The sequence below is a fragment of the Pseudorasbora parva genome, chromosome 17 (assembly GCF_024679245.1).
Source record: "Pseudorasbora parva isolate DD20220531a chromosome 17, ASM2467924v1, whole genome shotgun sequence".
Taxonomy (NCBI): Eukaryota; Metazoa; Chordata; class Actinopteri; order Cypriniformes; family Gobionidae; genus Pseudorasbora; species Pseudorasbora parva.
The window spans coordinates 18,119,191-18,139,485 of record NC_090188.1 but is presented as its reverse complement, the minus strand read 5'-3'; the positions used below and the strand labels follow the sequence as shown (position 1 = coordinate 18,139,485).

The following is a 20,295-nucleotide window of genomic DNA, read 5'->3' as shown; positions in this document are numbered from 1 at the left end:
ACAAAGTGTGGACTTCTGGGTGACAGCAAAAGGCAGCATGCACTGCACCCGTTCCGTCCAGAAGTGTATTTGAGCATGCAAATTTAATAAGTGTTTATTTAGCTGGGCCAGCTTGTAATTAGGTTAATGCTGCAGTCGCTCTGCACTGCTCTCCCACAGCTCCATTCTCCTCACCTGCTCAGGCGGAAAGCACCACAGACGGACCTGGCACTGCCCGCCATGCTCTGATCATGCCTTCTTCTGCCTGCTGGACACTTCGCCCACTTGGTCAAATGAAGTCAATGTCCAAACCTCCAACTGACATTAACCGTCACCTGCTAATATGACTAACTGCACAATAACTGTTGGATATCTGAAAGTGCTTTGGGCATTGAATGAACAGACAGTTTGAATGAACTTACAATTTACGATGTCATATTTAAAATCTTTCTTTCAGTCTGCTTCCCCCATATCAATATATGGGGGAATACATTGGCAATTTGTCTATTTTCTCTATCTTTCTCCCTCAGTGAATATGGCTTATTGTGTGTTTTCGTGAATGTCAAGCTCCCACACACTTCCTCACACCCACTCTCCATGCAGCAGCTGTGTGTGGTCTGTTTCTTACTTCCTGTTCTGGCTCCTCACTCGGGGCCTTTCCCCTTAAAGGGATACTTCACCACTTTTTCATATTAAACTGTTATTCCCTTAACTAAAACAAGTTGATACACACCTCTCTCGTCTGAGTGAGTGCACTTAATCTCTCTGACGTGCGGTGACGATCTGATAGCATTTAGCCTAGCCCACTAAGCCCAGTTCATTCACTATGGTACCAAACAGAGATTAGTTAGAAGCGACCAAACATCTAAACAAGCTAAAACACTTGAGGTTAGAGCCAGGGCAGACAACAGTATGAAGAGTGCATTCCGCATAAGATGGGCTTACATTTGGAAATATATTACATCTACATTTCAGTGGTAACACATAAGGTGTTGATTATCATCTCTCTTTATTATTGTTAGCACTACCTCGAACTAAAGCGGCATCTTAAATAAGCCGTGGCATTGTTTCAAATGAGCTTCTAATGCTAGACAAATGCCTTTATTTTCAACACAATCACCTTGTACCGAGATGCGACAGAGTTGCAAAATTGCAGGCACGGCTCGTGACTGTTATTTCAAATAGTGCAGCATATTTTAAACTAAACTGTTAACCGGTTTAAACCGGCTTATGAGGCTCGGTGGTCGGTCAAGAAAATGTTTAGTTTTCGCCATCCCTAGTGCACACACTCGGACGAGAGAGGTATGCATCAACTTGTTTTAGTTAAGGGAATAACATAGTTTAATATGAAAATGCGTTGGATTATCGCTTTAACACACACACACACACACACACACACACACACACACACACACACACACACACACACACACACACACACACACACACACACACACACACACACACACACACACACACACACACACACACACACACACACACACACACACACACACACACACACACACACACACACACACACACACACACACACACACACACACACACACACACGTTGGTCTATGTGGTTTACAGGGACTCTCCATAGGCGTAATGGTTTTTATACCGTACAAACCGTATTTTCTATCCCCTTATACTGCCCCTGCCCATCACAGGAAACATTCTGCATTTTTACTTTCTCAAAAAAAACATAATTTAGCATGTTTTTAAGGCCATTTGAATTATGAGGACATTTGATATGTCCTCATAAACCACATTTATAGTGTAATACCAGTGTAATACCCATGTAGTTATACAAATTTGTGTCCTCATATACCACATAAAAAGGCTCACACACACACACACACACACACACACACACACACACACACACACACACACACACACACACACACACACACACACACACACACACACACACACACACACACACACACACACACACACACACACACACACACACACACACACACACACACACACACACACACACACACACTCAAACACACACACAAATACAAGATCACATGAACTTATGTCACATGCATGCCCTCTACAAAATCACAAGCACATTCACAGCAATGCACCGCAGTATTCTACTATCAACCACATTGATCTGAATAAGGTGTCTAAAAGCGAATTCCCTGTGTTATGCAATAGGTTTAAAATCCAGCAAGTCTGACAGTCTTGGCTCCATCCTTTGGGCTCAGCGTCCTTCATAATAATTAACTCTCAGTGACCTTTGATACAAATGTAACCTGGCATAAGCTCTGTGTTATATAGAACACACTTTTAGTGAAACTTCTTAGCTCCTGAGGTTGCGGGGTCTGCCTTTACATCTTTTTATTATCCAACAGTATTTTAATTTGCAGTCCTTGTTTGTGGTTCAGATAACTTTAAAACATTTCTTAATAATTAAATTTAATTCATTTATTACATTATACATGCATTCAAATCAAGAATATTATTTAATACAGCTGAATCATATTAAATGTATTCAATTTACAGAATTTTGCAGAAACAAATTGACCGACTGTATTACAATATTTTATTATCATAAAATAATTACATCATTTATAATAAATTAATGCCTACTGTAACACTAATACTTTATGAAAAACAATAATAAAAATAAAACAACCTGCATGGTTATTTGATGAGGGATGTCCTTACTTTGTAAGATTCTGCCAAATGCATACATGACACAGGACATTTGGCTCTAAATGTTACTATTTTACTAACAATATGTGTTGTTGTTGTCTGAAGTAACTTATTATTATATAATTATTATATAAGGCAAAGATGTTGTATAACAACAATTATGTTTTGAACAAAAACAAGAATGGAATGAGTTTACTAAACTCTTAACCAATTTTAAATCCATCCTTAATTTGACAGTGTTTAACCTCTATGTATTTAAATTAATATTAGGCCTACTGTTAGACAAAAATACAATAAAAATACGACTTTTTGAAGATTTACGCATTTGAATTAATAGTAAAATTCCATCAAATTGAATTGGACAATCCTTACATATTTTAACTGAATAATTGATCAAGGATTGTTCAATCATTCAATTAGGATTATAAATGTTTTACGGAATGTTACTATTAATTTTAAGTACATCTTAAAAAAAGCATAATTTTTTGGGAGTGTAGCCTACTTTCAGTTTTAGAAAAAAGGCTTCCCAAATACAAATCACATCTTTGAAAAAGGCGACAATGAGGGCTGTTATTTAGTGTAAACTGGTTTGCTCAAATTGCTCATGTTTAATATGAAATCTGAAACTTAATTTAACATTTTCCTTTGAATGTCAGACATCAAGCCAATGAATATCTATCCCTGTTGAAATAATGATTTATGAGGCTACCAGACTGTCCAGATTTGGCAGATTAATGTATTTACAGAAGAGCTGAATGATGAACTGTCGTACTTAGGTTGAACTGTATGTAATCGATTTGTAATCTCTATAACAGGGACACTGTTAGTGTAGTGTTTTCTTCAGAATACATACCATATATTCTTCAGAGGAGGGGTGAAGATGCCGCTGTAGTGCACAATTCAAATTCCAGCCAGCGGGGGCAGCTATGGGCTGGTGTGTGTGTCATAAACGTGCAACTGCTTGTGTGCCTGCTGAACTGGGCTTGTGGTTGGCGGAGAGTAGGTGTGGCTTCTTTCCCTCCGTGGTCACAGCAGAACAAGATCATTCAGATATTTGCACAAAGCCAACCTGACAGAAGGGGGAGGAGAAAAAAGAGGGAGAGCAAGGCTTTTACAGTCTCTCTCCTTCTTATTCTTTCTTCTCTCTCTTTCTCTCTCTATACCTCCACAGAAACAAGGAAGACTGTCTACTTCATGCCCTGTGAACTGAGCAGAATCAAATTAGAACGGCAGCGGCATGGGCAGTTTACTTTCTACCTCTCATTCAGTTTAAAGGGACAGTTCGCTCACAAATATTCTCGACCTCATGTTCCAGATTCATTTAGGAAAATATCCAAGCTACTCTTTTTCCAAACAGTGAAAGTGACTGAGGAGTCGGGACAGCTGTGGTTAATTAAAGCTCACAGTAAAATAATTTGGATAATTTTGACCCTGCCTGCCCTTCGGACAGGTGTCAACTGTCATGAAAAAGAGTTTAAAAAATCACTCTTGTCAAATGACTTTTCTTAGCCTGTGACTAAATAGGAGGCTTGAAATAGCCCACCTCTTCAAAATAATGTATAAAAGCCTTGTATAAAATGTATACAAATGATGTGTACACCTTCACAACCCTATTTAAAGACTGCAGTTTGACGAATTTGTGAGGAAAACAGGACATTCGATGTGAACAAATGTAGGATGGGACTTTTATTCAACATTGTTGGATCCTGAAAAGTGGGTGTATAGATGTCATCCAAAAAGTTGTTTCAGAGTAAAGTTATTTTATGTTGGCTTAAACGTTGATGCCTTTTATTTTGATACATAAATAATGTCCTCTAAAAATTAAGTCAGAAAAAAAAAAATTCTGTCAGTCATTTTAAGTGCTTAATGTATTCTGATATATCTTTAAATGGCTGAAGTTAACGAAACTGCACACAATGCAGCACTAAGCACCACTGCATTACATTGAGTTGCAGTTAGGTATCATACAATCTTTTTTTTTTTTTTGGTTTGACCCATTTCTTCACGTGGATAAAAATGGGCCAACAAAGAACACTGAAGGGAAAGGACGGATACTAACCACAGCAAATTAGTCAGCCCAAATTGCGCTTACTGGAAACAATACAGTATGAGAAGGCAAATTTTTCACCCGTTATCTGCACATGAAACTTGAAACTAGAGGCTTGACTATAGAGGGATGTAAAGTGAAAACAAGCCCTGTCTGACAGCTCTGTATTGAGGTGGTGTCCAGAGCCTCCTAAACAGCACAACTGAAAGCTACTGAATGATTTGTTTTTAGATAAAGGAAAGAACAACAAATAGTAAAAGTGAGATGGTCACTGTAAGGGATCCTACAGATCACACACCGACTCACTACTCTCATAAAATGCAATATGATCCACAGGGGGAAAACATTCTTGCTGGCCTGAGATCAGTTCGGCCATGTTTTGAGCCGGCCATCCCCCTACAGTTCACACAGACACTGCCACGTGCTAAAACTGTCCTTGCTACACAGCTGTGTGGCCCCAATACTGGAAATAGACTCCTGCTACCAGGCCATGAGTCATAGGTGCAAAATGGAGGCAACTGTTGATGCAAAGAAATGTGCAGTTTCATACAAAGCAGCTGAGAAAATTGAGAAATTATTTACCTCGACCTGTTCATCGGTCTTATGTACTCACTATACAATCTTTAAACATAGTATCATGCTTTATTCTGATGGAAAATGAAGAAAACAAATGCAGAACATATTTTTTATCCGTTTATTGTATGATATAAAACTAGAAAAGTAAGACTGTTTCAAATTCATAGACACATGTCCATATTTTATATATATTCTACAGTCCACACCTTGATGCAAATACAGTGATCATCAGTTGATGGGTTATTTTTCTCAAAATTAATGTCTGTAATATTGCATAGAAAAAGGCACAGCTCCAAGGCTTGAAGACACAGCCTTTCTTAACGAGCAGAAAAAGGGTTTAGGCCCTCCACCACATTTTGTCTCTCTGTTTCTCATACACACACACACACACACGCATACGCACACGCTCACACTCTTACACACGGATAATCCCAGTGGTCACTATCCTGAAACCACTTTAAACTTCCCCGAATGTATGGCCTGAACCATGGGACAGTGAGATACCGTTAAAAAACAACAACCAAATATCATCAGAAATCATGCTGCCTTTCTTCTTTACATTTGGCATTGAGGGTTATCAAAAAGATTTTTCCCAGAAATAGGCTTTGGAAGATTGAAATTCTAAAGTTTGTAGAGAATGAAGTATTGCTTCACAAACCTTTCCCTTGCACACAATCTGAAATACATAAAACATTAAATACTCATAATTAAATAGCGACAGGGAGTGTTTGACTAGATGACTAGCACAAACACCACCCCAAATTGTAATACAAGAAACTAAACAGACACAAAATAATGCATTATTAAAACAAGATGAAAAAAAAAATGGCTTCCACCCCAATTAATAAGCAGTGATACATTCCCATAAGCATAATACATTCCTATCTCATATTCTGTACAAATTACAATCTGGATGTTAGCTTAACATAAAAAATAAATATATTTACACAGGAAACAAAAAAATAAATAACTTAAAAACAAACACTCCAAATCCAAAAATCCTATAAGAAATTGTAATCAGTTTTGATTCCATAGTTTTGTCCGCTCTGCTCTCATTCACTCATGTTTTTAATTCTCAGACAATCTCTCTTTTGAACTCTGGGTAGCAAATCCAAATCGTTCCCTCTAGCTTAGGTTTCTGTGACTGGAAGTTCAAATATCAGACTAATAATGGTCACACTTATTTCACAAATAATATACTTCTTAAAAATACACATTTGACAGGTTTTCTTCCCTCACTGACATTGCACTTACCAGGAAGGCATATAATGCACAGTTTTTGTCGGTATATGTAAATCTAAAATTAGTAATGAGAGCTAGTTTAGTGCGTCAAACAAACTGTATTTGAAACTCATACAGGTGATATGATAAATGGTCCCTTTCCTTTTATGTCAGGTGCACATAAAATAATCCTTCCAACCAATCTGATTGACTTCAGTGGTTTATAGCAAGTGTGTTTAGCAAATATACTGTGCTGTGTATTGCACATACATGCATAATACTCTCCCACCAAACTTGTGCATACTTAAACTCCACCCAAATAAACTCCACTTAAATGTGGCTATTCCTACTGGCCAAACGACACAAAAACCCAGCAGGGCAACAGAGAGAGAGTCTGACTGGAACATGAACAGATACCATTAATATAACTCAAACAAACAATGGTATAAATAAGATAAAATAAAACCAAACCATACACAAACCATCTGACACCTGTACAATTATGAGCTATAATCCTGCATGCATTAGTATGGTAACAGAAATGTACCGTTGTACTAGCGAGAGATGTATATGAAGGAAATGTTTGGCAAAAAGATTATGATAATGGAAATTGTTGAAAATGAACTTAATAGCAACCATAAACTTACATGTGTGGTACAGTTTTTTCCCCATTTTGCATGAAGAGACATGCATAGACCCTCTTGTTGTGCATTAGTGTAGCATTTAAACCGAACCAGCCACTGAGTCTGAGTGATGATAAAACCCCAAACAAATGGCAAAATAAGGAAGTTACAGTAAAGCCTTGATAAAAAAAGGAAATGGCTGAGAGAAGTTGACAGTTTGCTTATTACTGACCAGAAGGCATTGATTGCATACATTATTTGTAGCATAAAGGGTTGTTTTTAGCATTGGCTAATCAAAGAAATGCATCTGTAAAACAATACATTGCCAGCTGAGATGTAAACACATGGAATCCGAGCCGTTACGGCTGGAATTTGGTTGGTTTGACTAAATATCCGACTACTACACACATCCATGAATAAATAATAGCTGGTAAAGCATGTTCCATAAATGACTACAATTCATAAATGTATATATTTCACTGAAGGAAGTTTAAAAGGGTAGTTCATTAAAAAATAAAAACATTCATGTCATTCCAAACGTGCATTCATTTCATTTATGTTTTCTGTGAAACATAAAAAGATAGTTTAAAAGAGAAGTCAATGGGGTGCCAATCTACATTGATTTTTTTTTCTTCTTTCAAAATATGTTTTTATGTTCTACCGAAGAAAGAAACTTTCAGGTTTGAAAGGACATGAGGGTGAGTACATGGTGAACTATCCCTTTAATTAACATTAAAATGGAATCAGACCACAAAAAATTACCAGATATTTTGAAAAAGCAATGAAACAGCTCTGGATAGAAAAACAAATAAAATAACCAATTTCCTCTTTTGAAATAATTGTGCTTTGTAAAAATGAAAGAAAAACATGAAAATAGGGCTGCCATTGCACATTCTTGCGCCTGTATGCTGAGAAGGGAAAAGAGAGATGCTACCGCTCTAATAATCCATGTTGTTCGATTAGAAATGAAGAGAAAAATGAGACGAGACAAACAACTGTTAGTTAACTAACCAAGTGGTCATAAATGAAGGCACTCGGATCTGCCAGAGGCCAAAGTGTGTTCCATAAAATTTCTTCAGGTTCATTTTTGGGACAGGCAAGCACAGTGCATGCACAGTGTTGAGAAGTAGTACTGGGCAACATCACCATTAAAATGGACAATTTCCTTTGTCTTTTTAAAAAAAAACGAACACAAAACTGTACAAAAAAAAAAAAAAACACAAAAATAACTCCAAACACTCAAAGTGATTCTTCAGTTTCTTTCTCATTTTCTATTTAAAAACTCTTTGATTGGTTTTGCATTTTCTTCCCAGTTCCCTTCCAAACCCGGTCATGATCCTACAAGCACCTCCATAATATGGTCCAGTTCAGTGAGGTCCATTTTGAAAGGTTGGTTTGAGCTGACAGCTGGAGCGGCACCGCTGTAGGGCGAAAGAGTCTTGAGGAGCTCGTCTGCCGTCACCATGGGCGCCAGTTTCGAGGGAGCCGCACCTGAGGATGAGGTGCAGGGGTCGAAGTCGTACATGGATGTGTCAATGTCTGCAAAGAGAATGTCATCCAGGGCCAGGTCTGTCAGAAAACCTGAGGATGAGGCAGAGGGTGAGGTGCTCATGTCTAGGCTGTTAGGAGGAAGAGTCTCTGGTGCGTTGGGGGCCGCTGAGTTTTCCTCGGGCAGCGGGACCAGCCCTTCAAGCTTTGGGCAGCAGGGCTTACTGCAGTCTTTGGAGTCCAAGGCCCCTGAGTTTAAGCTGGGGGAACATAACGGCATTTGGAGGGTCAATGTAAGGGACGAGTGGGAGGTAGCACCGGGCACTGATGTAGCTGTAGGTATGGGCGAAGGACAGAGCTCCTCAATCTCATCCAGGGCAGAAGAAAAACTGTCTCTGGCCACAGGTGAAGGGAGTCTGGGCAGGGTTGGGGGAGGTGGAGGAGGAGGAGGAGGAGCCAGCGGAGGGGGCGATGTGCAAAGCGTGACACTGTCCTCCTCTAAAAGCGAAGCTGGGGTGAGACAGGCCTCCAGAGGTGCTAGGCTTGACAGCACTGACGAAGGCGATGTAAGGACTGGAGCGGAGAGTGCTGGGGATTGCGACAGCGGCGGTGCCACCATGGACAACACGCTGAAGGCAGGCTGCGCCTCACGGAAACCCTCGTCCACGGGGTCGTCGGGTGGAGGGGAAGGAGGGAAGTAGAGTGGCCGCAGGTTGCCCTCCTGCTTCAGCTCATCCTGGATGCGCCTCAGCATGTTGTTGATGAGCACACGCTTTTCCAAGCTGGGCTCGGTGAGCGCCCGGTGGTTGTACAGCTTCATCAGAGACATGTTGAAGATGGTCTGCCTCTGCAGGGTGTAGGAGACCTTTGAGAGCCCGTCGACCATTGCTCCGGGCCCTGCCGCCAACGCTTTGCCTTCCAGCCCCTCTTCATCCTCATCTAGTTTCCGCTTTGCCCCTTTACCCAACATATATCTGCTTAGAGTAAAGAGAGAGAGAGAGAGAGAGAGAGAGAGAGAGAGAGAGAGAGAGAGAGAGAGAGAGAGAGAGAGAGAGACAGAGACAGAGTGTTAGCCACACAGCCACTCATTACGTTCATGACTCATTGCTGTTCATCTCTGTGACTCAACACTGGTTCCATATAAATCTCTTGATCTACAGAAAAATATAAAAATGTCAAAAATGTCAAACATACACATTTCAAGAAACTGAAATGTTAAAGGTGTTAGTGTGTAATTCTAGGTTAAACGTTTTTCATACTCAATTTCAGGTTATGTGCCATTATGCACAAGTGGAGTCAGAAATGTTGTAGTTAGGAGTTACGAGCACATGAATGACCCGAGCAAACTCATATTTACAATATATTTATATATAGAGATCACCGAAAGCAAGTCAAATCAAAAGCTTTCACCATTTGCTTTAAGTAACACAAATATTAATACCATTTATAAATAAGAGATTCATCATTTTGAATTCAAATGTAGTCATTTGGGTTTATTGTTCACAAATATAATTATTTTGTTTTGTCTAGGCTACTTCCTTGTTATGTTTCCTACATGAATATGGGATATAGCGTAAAAACAAATTCCTGAATTTGAGATAGGAGTTTTCCAGGTGCACTTGAAGTGTAAAAGTATAAACACTGACACGATCAAAACATTGCTGTTTGTTTGAGAATTCTAACCAGTCCAAAATAGCAACACCGGCTCAACTAATGGTTGCGAGTTTGGGGGCGAGGCTGTCTGTTTGTTTGACCAAAGGCAGGAAGGGGGAGTGTTTGGGAAACCAGTTCAATTATTTTTGCTATTCTGGTGGGTGCCACTAGCCTGACAAGCCAGACCCACATCAAGATGTTTGGTCTGGGAACTCACCATTGACAGGGCTCAATCCGAGGGGCGGGATAAACGGTTGTCTTTTAAACTCCCTCTGCATGCAATTGGATAGTGCTACAAGCAACCAGAGCAGGCTGCAACGTGAAGCGGAGCTCGTTGATAGATTAAACATTCGCTGTATCCGGTCGGCAAAACTCCGAACACATCTTCCATTTTTAAGAATTAATTGCCGTTCTTTGTTCTTTTCTCAGATAAAAGCTTAACTGCAAGTCTTTCAGAGTTGCGGTCAAAGCTGATTTGAAAGGCCGCCGTTCGCCAGCTTCTGTGTTTACTAGTTGCACGCAAGCGCAACTCTGCCGCCATGTTGTTAAGCCCCGCCAAACGACTTTATACACGATGTGATTGGCCTTACCAGAGTTTGGTTTTTACAGCTCAGAACTGTATTGAGAGTTGCAAGACGACACTCGCAGCAGACTAGATGTTCTGCCACTAGGGTGCGTCTAGATTTCTAGGCTAGGGTGCCGCTAGTTCACAGAAACATAACTTTTAAATAATACAGTCCAGAATAACATAAAAACAGTTTATGACTACTTATGACTTTACTTTCTTTTATTTTGGATTTTCTTTTTTCAGCATTGTGAGGGAAGTCACATGAAAGTACAGGCAGAGTTAAGGGGGAATAGGACTGGAACATCACTTTTCTCATTTTTGTTTAGAGATCATCAAAAAAGTATTTCAATAAAGATAATTTAGTGTTTTTAACTACACAACGTACAACATTTATAGACTGGGTAAACCCAGCCCGATCTGCTGGCGATTTGATTTTGCCCTGCAGGCTTAGGCTGGAAACCTGTACATATTTCTATCTTGCTTCTGTTACAAATTTGCGAGGACCAATCACAAACCGGCTTATCCACCTGGCACACTATTGGCAGGTTTAACACAATGACAGATAGAGAAGCAATGGATCTGGAGATTGAGAGACATTGGTCGGATTGGTTGAAGGACTATCCAATTGCGTATAGTCATTTGAACTAAGCCCGTTCATCATGCGTCTTGTGGTCTGATTGGTTGAAGTACTATCCAATTTCATACGGAGTCATTTTGAACTATGCTTGTTGATCACACCTCTTGTGCAGTAGAAATACCAATGGCCAATGTTCAACCCTAAAATATTGAGCTTGGTCTGGTGACAGCCAGACAACATACTTTACAGACATGTAAAAAAAATAAAAAATACAAGAAATAATTTTGATTAACAGATTTGTGGAAAGCTCGGTTGCTATGACATTGGCCAAGCTGTTGTCATATTAGCATTTGTTGCCTTTGCTGATGTGAGAGCCAGTATAGTGTCTGTCCATCCGTCATAGACAGCCATTAATGCCTCACATTATCACGGTGCTAAACAGACAAGGTTACAATATGGGAACACACACCAATGTACACAGTGTTTAACAAATCACAGTATCTCCAACAAGGAGATTAGCAGCAACGATCTCCAAACATAAGAATTCAAACTTTTGATTTGCAGAGGAAAGATGTGCTGCTAGAAATAACTGTACGCCATGAGTTGCTACCGCAGGAGCGTTTACAGGAATACAGCTCTGACTACTCCTTCCTGAGCCGTGCTGCAGCGTAGAGGGAGGCAAATGTGTGTCAGACTTTCAGTAAGTACTCACAGTAAGAATGTGTCACACGAGTGCAAAGCCCTGATCACTCCCTGCTTAAATACATGCTGGCTGCAGGAAGACAAGATCCAGCTGAGTGTTTGGTGGAAAAGGGGGATGGAGAGGAGGAGCGAGTGTGTGACCTACGCTGAGCTTTGAATGTAGGCAGTAGTGGTCTCAGATACTGTAGCTCAAGGTTGATGATGCAGGAGATTTAAAACGGATCACATGGGTCATCGTAATATTACAGTGCACTGATTCACCATTGCTTTGCTGTGAATGCACAGATGGTCCAAACTATTTGACGTTGTACACTGGAACGTTTCACCTTGCTTTAACTTAGCTTGAGTCACATGTATTTGGGAGCTATTTTAGAAAAAGACACTTTAATGAAAAGTTTGTCATTTAAATGTAATTTACTACTTTGGCAGCCATATTAAAACCAATATTTACTGTCTTCAAATTATACCATTAATTTGATTAGTAGTATGTGTGTGTCCTTGGTGTTTGAACAATGATCACGGAATTTGGTGCACCATGCTCTTCTAGTTGCTGTATATGTATATTTTTTTGACTGTATAAAGCACAAAAATACCACGTTTGCAGAGATTTACTAAACATGCTAAGTTGACACACTTGTTTCTCCGAAAAAACAACGCCACAGCCAGGTATTTTACTTAGAAATGTGTGTTCCGTGCCGAAATGTCTGTTTTTTTTTTCCGGTGCGATCCCACCCGCTCCCAATTTACCCAATAGTAATCCGAAAACTCGGATTGCCATTTGATGGAAAACAGTGTATTGTAGCCATGGAATTCAGCAAACCAACTAGGTCAGATACCGTAGATTGTACACAACCTAATAAGCCTCGCTATCCATCTAAAAAGCTACATCTCCAGACTGGGCATATTACAACATGGATAAATCAACTTGTCAACTTACAGTGTAAGGCTCGTCGCCTTCCATTGTCAAATGCACTCGCTCCTGTTGCGTGTCCTCAATCTGGTAACCAGTGTGAGCAATGAGTCTGAGGAGAAGGGGGTGGAAGAAACAACCCTCTCCAATATTTTGAATTTGGACTCTAGTACCCATTTCAACCACTAGCTGTCAATATTACATACTGAACATTTAATACATTTCATTCATTCTTTGGGACTCTAGCATGTTTAAAATGACATTCACTACCCCATTTTAATTCTTTATTGCAATATACAACACCACTGTTCAAAAGTTTGGGGTCGGTTAGATTTTGTATGTTTTTGAAAGATGACTTCTATGCTCACCAAGGCTTTTATTTTGTCAAAAATACAGTAAAAACAATAATATTGTGAAATATGATTATAATTTAAAATAACTGTTTAGCATTTTATTATATTTTGTATTTATTTGTGTCATGGCACAATGTATTTATTGTATTTATTGTATTAAATGTATTTATTCCTGTCATGGCAAAGCTGAATTTTCAGCAGCGTTTACTTGTCACGTGATCTTTAAGAAATATATAATAAATATAAAATAAATTTATTTCATATATTATATTTTATATATATATATATATATATATATATATATATATATATATATATATATATATATATATATATATATATATATATATATATATATATATATATATATATATATATATATATATATATATATATATATAATTTTATTTGGTGATTTGCTGAAAAGTGAAAAAAGTATTAATTTATTTTATAAAAAATAAATAAAATACTGACCTCAAATGGTAGTGTATGCTTCCTAAAAGAAGGATGGCACATGACTAATTTGGTCGGTGGCCCAAACTACAACTACAATAAAACAGTTAACTTATTGTGGGTAAAAGTTTAAGGAGGGAATCAATTCTGTAAGATAGTACAACCAGTAAATATGGCATCTAACCTGAGTGTGGTCTGAAAGAGGACTTGGTGATGTCAGCAAAAGAAGACAGTAGCTTCAGAAGCAAAGCAAGTTATTACATTTTAATTTAAGATTATTAAGACGAATACTTTTTTTCCCTTTGGAATAAAAAGTGCCAATGAATCATTCAAAAAGACAATGAATATGTATTAAGAAAGTAAAGAGAGTGGTCAGAGTGAGTTATTAATCGAGTAAAAAACGTATGTGTGAGTAATTTTAAACAACAGACCAGTCTTCTCTCTAGCCCAAAAGGAAAGCAAAGAGTGAGTGAGAGAGACAGAAAAGAGAAGGAAGCCCGTTCCTGAGGCCTCCCCTCATTAGCATAAAGTGAAGCCCGGTAGCAGTAGGCAGCATTGCAGTGTGCTTGAACCTAATACAGGCTGACAGCCTCACGCACCCTAGCCCTGCCTACACACACATACACACACGCACACACTCTGCGCAGTCGCAGATCTGTCAGGCAGCTCCTCTCACTCAGGAAGTGCAAGTGGCTGAGCCTGTTGCCTTGCTGCCTGTTACCATGACAAACACAGTCAGCTGGGAATCCACCCAAAGACATGACAAAGAGAGCGAAAGAGAGCGAGAGAGAGCGAGAGAGAGAGAGAGAGAGAGAGAGAGAGAGAGAGAGAGAGAGAGAGAGAGAGAGAGAGAGAGAGAGAGAGAGAGAGAGAGACAGAGTGTTTGGGGGAGAAGAGGGGCTGAGGAAAGTTAAAGAAAGAAATGTTTCTCTTCCTTGACTGCGCTGCTTTTAAGCAGATGAATCTAAAACTATACGACTAGCTGGAGAGAAAAACAGGTTACGTCTGTCGGAGATGGATGTACATTCCAAAGCATTCAGTTTACACGCAGAGCATGCAAATAATTCATAAGATGCAGGGTTTATGAACAAGTGAACAAGCTTTACATTCATTTGCCATTTGGTTCAGATTCAGGGGGGTGACAGAGTGATTTTTTCTGTTTAAAAGATATCTAGAGAGATATTTAAAACAGTAAGCCACAAGATAAAATGAGCCTGAAATGGGAAGAATAACCAAATAAATAAATAAAATGGGGACAGACACAAATGATTCATTTAGTTAAACGTCTAAAAACCTCCTCTGCTGCAGTAAAGGATCAGCTATTAAAATTGTAACCTCTAAAACGTTTTCTGATTGAAGACGACGAGTTCTGCAGAAACATGTTACAGTAGGGAAAACAATTTCAGGCTATTTTAGAGAGTTTTTTTGGTGGATGAGTAAAAGAAAAGGGTGTAAAAATGACTCAAGTAATAAAAATAACATCTTACACTATGCAGCTAAAAAGTCACTGCAAATGTGGCTTGAGATCTATGAATGATTCGGAGAGGCAGACACAAATATGACAGTAAAAAAAACAGGCAAAAATCTGTACCACAGAAGTGTTTAGTCATTCCCTATGCTATAAACTCACCCAGAGTGGCCCTAGAACTGTATGCCATTGTCTGAAGCTTTCAAGAAAGTCTCAAGCAAATAAAGTTTCCCACAGTAATCCACACAGAGGAATGCCACGGCAGCTGAACGCGTCCTTGTGACTCACGCTGAGGAGTGGATACGACTGTCTGCAGCACTCAAATGCCACTGCTGCCCCACCCTACACATTCCTTCTGATTTTGCCTCTGTCTGCTACTGCTTCCCTCCATCATTTTACTTTCATCTTCAGTGTTAAAGGTTAAAGTGTGTATCATTCAGCTCTCTAGATCAGAAGTACACTGGCCAGGGAGTTTCTAGGCCCGTTCTCTTCCATTGTCAAAATAATTTTTTGCTCCCTAGAAGTTACCAGAATGTGTTGTAAAAGCTAGTACCGATTGGCTGCTCACTATATTCACTTACTGGAAATGTTGTCAGAGGACAGGCACAAGTACCAATATACAAAGTCAAAAGCCAATTTTCCGTCTTTAAAAGAGTTGGTTGTAATTTTTTTTCCCTAACTTGCATGAAACTGAAGAAAAAAATTCCTGCTTCTTTAAAGTATTATTTAAGAATGAATCATTTTAAAATTAAATAATTTTAATTTATTTTAATTTATTTTTTATTTTTCAAAATTTTATTTGTTCATTTATAGTTTTTCGTGTAGAGGTGCATTTATACGTTAAACATTCTGTGGCTTTATTATGTAAATTATTCTTTTTTTTAAATATAAAAAACAAAGATGCATGAAGCAATCATCAGTATCAGAGGATAAAATGCACTTGCTAGAGCTCAATTTTGTTCACTACATAAGCCCCTTTCACACTGCGGTTCCGGCAAATACACGGATAATGCGACCCGGCATTTGTTCCCGGGCCGCTAGATTTGGTCCGTTCACATTGCCAGCGAAATGCCGTAATATGTGTGCTTTCACACCCAACGCTTAACGGTCCCGGGTCGAGTTGACACGTGACATCCTGATGTGACGTATAATGGCGAGCGATCTCAGCTTCAGCGTGGATAGTAAGGAGCTCCGTGGTCTCAACTTGTGTCCAGTTTGCGCACATTTCTGCTAGTTTAATTTTTGTTTCTTTTGTATACGAACACTTTCTGCGTTTAAAACATCGACTATAGCTCTTCTGGCACTGCAGGGTTGTATTATTGAAAAAACAAGCTCTATGAGTCGCACGATAACTACGTACACGTTGCGGCAATAGTTTCGGCTTTTGTTCACACAGCGCTTGTCCCGGGTCGAATACCGCAATATTACTAGGTCCCCGACTCGGGTCGAATTCGGTAATCAATCCCGGGACGTGGTTGCTTCCACACAGAAGGCGACCCGGCAATGTTCCGGGAATATTGCGGGTCCGACGTGCAGTGTGAAAGGGGCTATCGTGATTCACATCATAGGGAATTAAAAAGTAATGAGACAACCAAAGAGACAGACAATTTAAGTGAGAAGACCTTCACTATACGTTAGCTTCTCGGTTTTCTTGATTCTTTTACTCCATATGCTGGCCTGTTGACTTTGCCAGATTAACTGACCAACCTGTACTTTGGCTTCTGACTGAATATACTAACCACAGGAAGACAACAGGAGGAGCCAGAAAGAACGAGGAAAAGGGGGAATATTGAGTTCTCCTCAGTAAGAAGTGCTGGGGCAGCACACCGTGTTCCCTCAGACATTCATAAACAGACAACCTGTCTCTTTGCTCCCTAATGCACCAGCGCTGAGCAATGATCCTGAGTGAAAATTCTCCAAGGAGAGGAAAAGACACAGCATTAGAAAATGTCTATAGTGCAAGACAGGCATTATAGACTTTGACAAAATGGATGGCAGAAGCCCACCTTTAAAGGACACTTGCAAAAGCACAACTTAGTTCCTGGTTACGGCTGCAGCCAGAAAGTGTGTATTGAAACACAGCACCAGATAACGGTGGAATTAGCGTAAAAATGAAGGCAGAGGCCTTTCCGGACGAGAGCTCTGACTGAGTTGTCAGAGGAAAGCCAGGAAATATGTCAGGGCTGCTAGGCAAGCTGTACGTTCTGTTCCAATCCTACACATAACACATACGGCACATGAGGGACCGGGTGTGACGCGGGAGCTTCGACACTGGGTGTACTGGTGGAGAGAGAGTGAGAGAATGCGGCAGAAAGGATGGTGTGAGCAGGCGAACAAGTGCAGTGGAAAGGATGGAGCACAGAGCACAGAGTTTTCAGTGATATTATGATCCTGTAACAGGATCTGCACGTTTCCATGCCTGTGCTTCAGAGCTCCCCTCCCCCTTCACCTCCACACAGTGCTATTTCAGATCCGGAGGGTACTGATTCCCACAAACACACACTCACGCTGTCTCTATCTCTCAAACACCTGCAGATACAAATGCACAAACATAGACAAAGTCGAATGCATGCTGAGAAACACTGAGATTCACTAATGGCAAATGAGTGCATCAGATGACAAGCACAAATACAGGCATAAATAATTTGCACACATAAAGGATTACACCAGTCAAGAAGCGTGAAAGAGTGATCTGGATGATGCTATTTTTCCTCGCTTGGATTTAAAAGTCTTTGTTTAAGAGTCATAAGCCATGAACCAAACCAACCAGCTACGAGGTCAATCAAAACATTACAAACTTTAATTCAAAGCAAAAAAATAAAAATAAAATACAAGAATAAACTACAACATAATGAACTGATTTAGGCCCCACTTTATATTAGGTGGCCTTAAGTACTACGTACTTACTGTGTTCAAATTGTATTGCAAAAGCACTTTTGCTGATATTGAGGTGGGTTACGGGTTAGAGTTAGGGACAGGTGTGGTGGTGTGGGTCAGTTTAAGGGTAGAGTTAAGTGTAAGGGAAAAGCCAACTGTGTAATAACAAATGTAACTACAGAAATTAATTACAGATGTAGTTACATGCAGGTATTTTTTTTAAGTACAATGTAAAAACAATAAGTTCATTGTATCAAATGATTAATTAAAATGTTAGTACATAGTAGTTAAGGTCACCTAATATAAAGTGGGTCCCTGATTTAAATATGTTTATTATAAATATAGAAGCAAGCGATGTATTTTACATTTATTGCAAAACATGCATATTATGCATTCAAATATTTAAAGCTACACTGTGTGATATTTTCCCCCATCTAGCAGTGAAAAGGTATATGACCATCCAGTGAATATTAGTTTCTGTTCCTCTCAATTCCGATTTAGTTTAAACTCCTACAGTGGCCGATTTAGTCCAAGATTAACATGGCTTCCAGTTCGCCCTCATCCATGAGTGCCATCGAGTGTTAAAACGCGAAAGGCAAAGCTTGAATTTACGGGTATGTCCCTCTTTGGCAAATGTACTTTCAAGATGGAGGGGCAACATGGCGACCAGCATTCGAACCCCTCACCCGTATGTATTTTCAATGGCACATTTTAAACTTACGAGAATACTATTTTACTTGAAAGAAGTAAATATAATTAATGAGCACATATATTTTTGAAAGAACTAAGTGTTTTAGCTAAGAATAAACTAAAAAAGTTACACAGTGTAGCTTTAAGCAGTTTGAATCTGTAGAGAAACCGACTTGATTACATTATTCACAGTGCATCATGGGAGTGGTGAAAATTGAAAACGAAAATTGATTTTGTTAACAATTATGAGTTAACATATAGATTAGCCTCAAAGTTAACGAATATCAACTAAAAGGCAAAAAACACAAATTTTCCCCTAAAGGGTTTCGTAAAGGGAGATGATAACTGATAAGAGAGAGGAGAGGAAGAGAAACATTCAATTCTGTAGTCTTATTGTACAGAAACATATTTCACAATCCTCTCACTTGGGCTCTGTACTTAGTGTAATTTGTTGCAGTGCAAAGTTGGAGTGTAATTTAAACTCCTGATGAAGGCTCAATGACACTGAACAAACAACCAAATAAGTGAAAAAGACTAAGAAAAAAGGGGGAAAAGGCAAGACAGATAGAGAGAAAGGACAGAAAGAGAGAGAGGGATGTGTGAGACGGTAAACATAAAGCAATCGAGACAGACAGATGGAGAAGGCCCAGACACCACATTCTCACAGAGCAATGAGCGAAAGCTGCAGGGGTCAGACAACCGTCTGACATCTTAAAAACTAACAAAATAACATGTCTGTAAAACTGTCGCATGGTGAATCTGTTCTGTACCTCACACATGCCTGCTTCACAATCTTCACTGCACAGCAAAGTCTTACAATACTAAAGAGCAAATTGAATTTCTGTGACTAAATTGCATCAATTCACAGAAATCCATTTTGGCCAACTGAAAAATTTAGATGTGATCAGTCTATAGAAAAATTTCAATTTGGGCCTGAATGTGATCTCACTTGTATTGGCCAAAATTGACAAATAATAAAAGCAAACAGCAACAGACAGACAAAATACCCGTGTGTGAGCTGCCTGTCTTTACTTTCAGAGTGTCTAAGAGAGTTGATGAAGACTCATTCTGCAACTGATGTTCTTCAAATTACCAGCACAGCTTTCTGGACTATTAAGAGAGTTCCTATTGACTGATACAACACAGCTACACATATTATATATATATATATATATATATATATATATATATATATATATATATATATATATATATATATATATATATATATATATATATATATATATATATAAATATAGAAGCAAGCAATGTATTTTACATTTATTGCAAAACATGCATATTATGCATTCAAATATTTAAAGCTACACTGTATATATATATATATATATATATATATATATATATATATATATATATATATATATATATATATATATATATATATATATATATATATATATATATATA

The 20,295-nt window shown here is 38.8% G+C and overlaps 1 protein-coding gene across 4 annotated transcripts in view; it reads right to left on the bottom strand.

The window, feature by feature from the left end:
* Positions 1 to 5,388: 5,388 nt before the first annotated feature.
* sertad2b (SERTA domain containing 2b) overlaps positions 5,389 to 20,295 on the bottom strand; it is a 54,282-nt gene continuing 39,375 nt past the window's right edge. For 2 of the 4 annotated variants that reach the window (XM_067421460.1, XM_067421458.1), the window contains exon 2: positions 5,389 to 9,590. In XM_067421460.1, the coding sequence (XP_067277561.1) occupies positions 8,459 to 9,586 (1,128 nt within the window). In that variant the 5' untranslated portion in view covers positions 9,587 to 9,590 and the 3' untranslated portion in view covers positions 5,389 to 8,458. Of the gene's footprint in view, positions 9,591 to 13,053; positions 13,113 to 15,462; positions 15,629 to 20,295 lie in introns of those variants that run through there. The other 2 variants (XM_067421462.1, XM_067421461.1) reach the window with 2 other exon arrangements.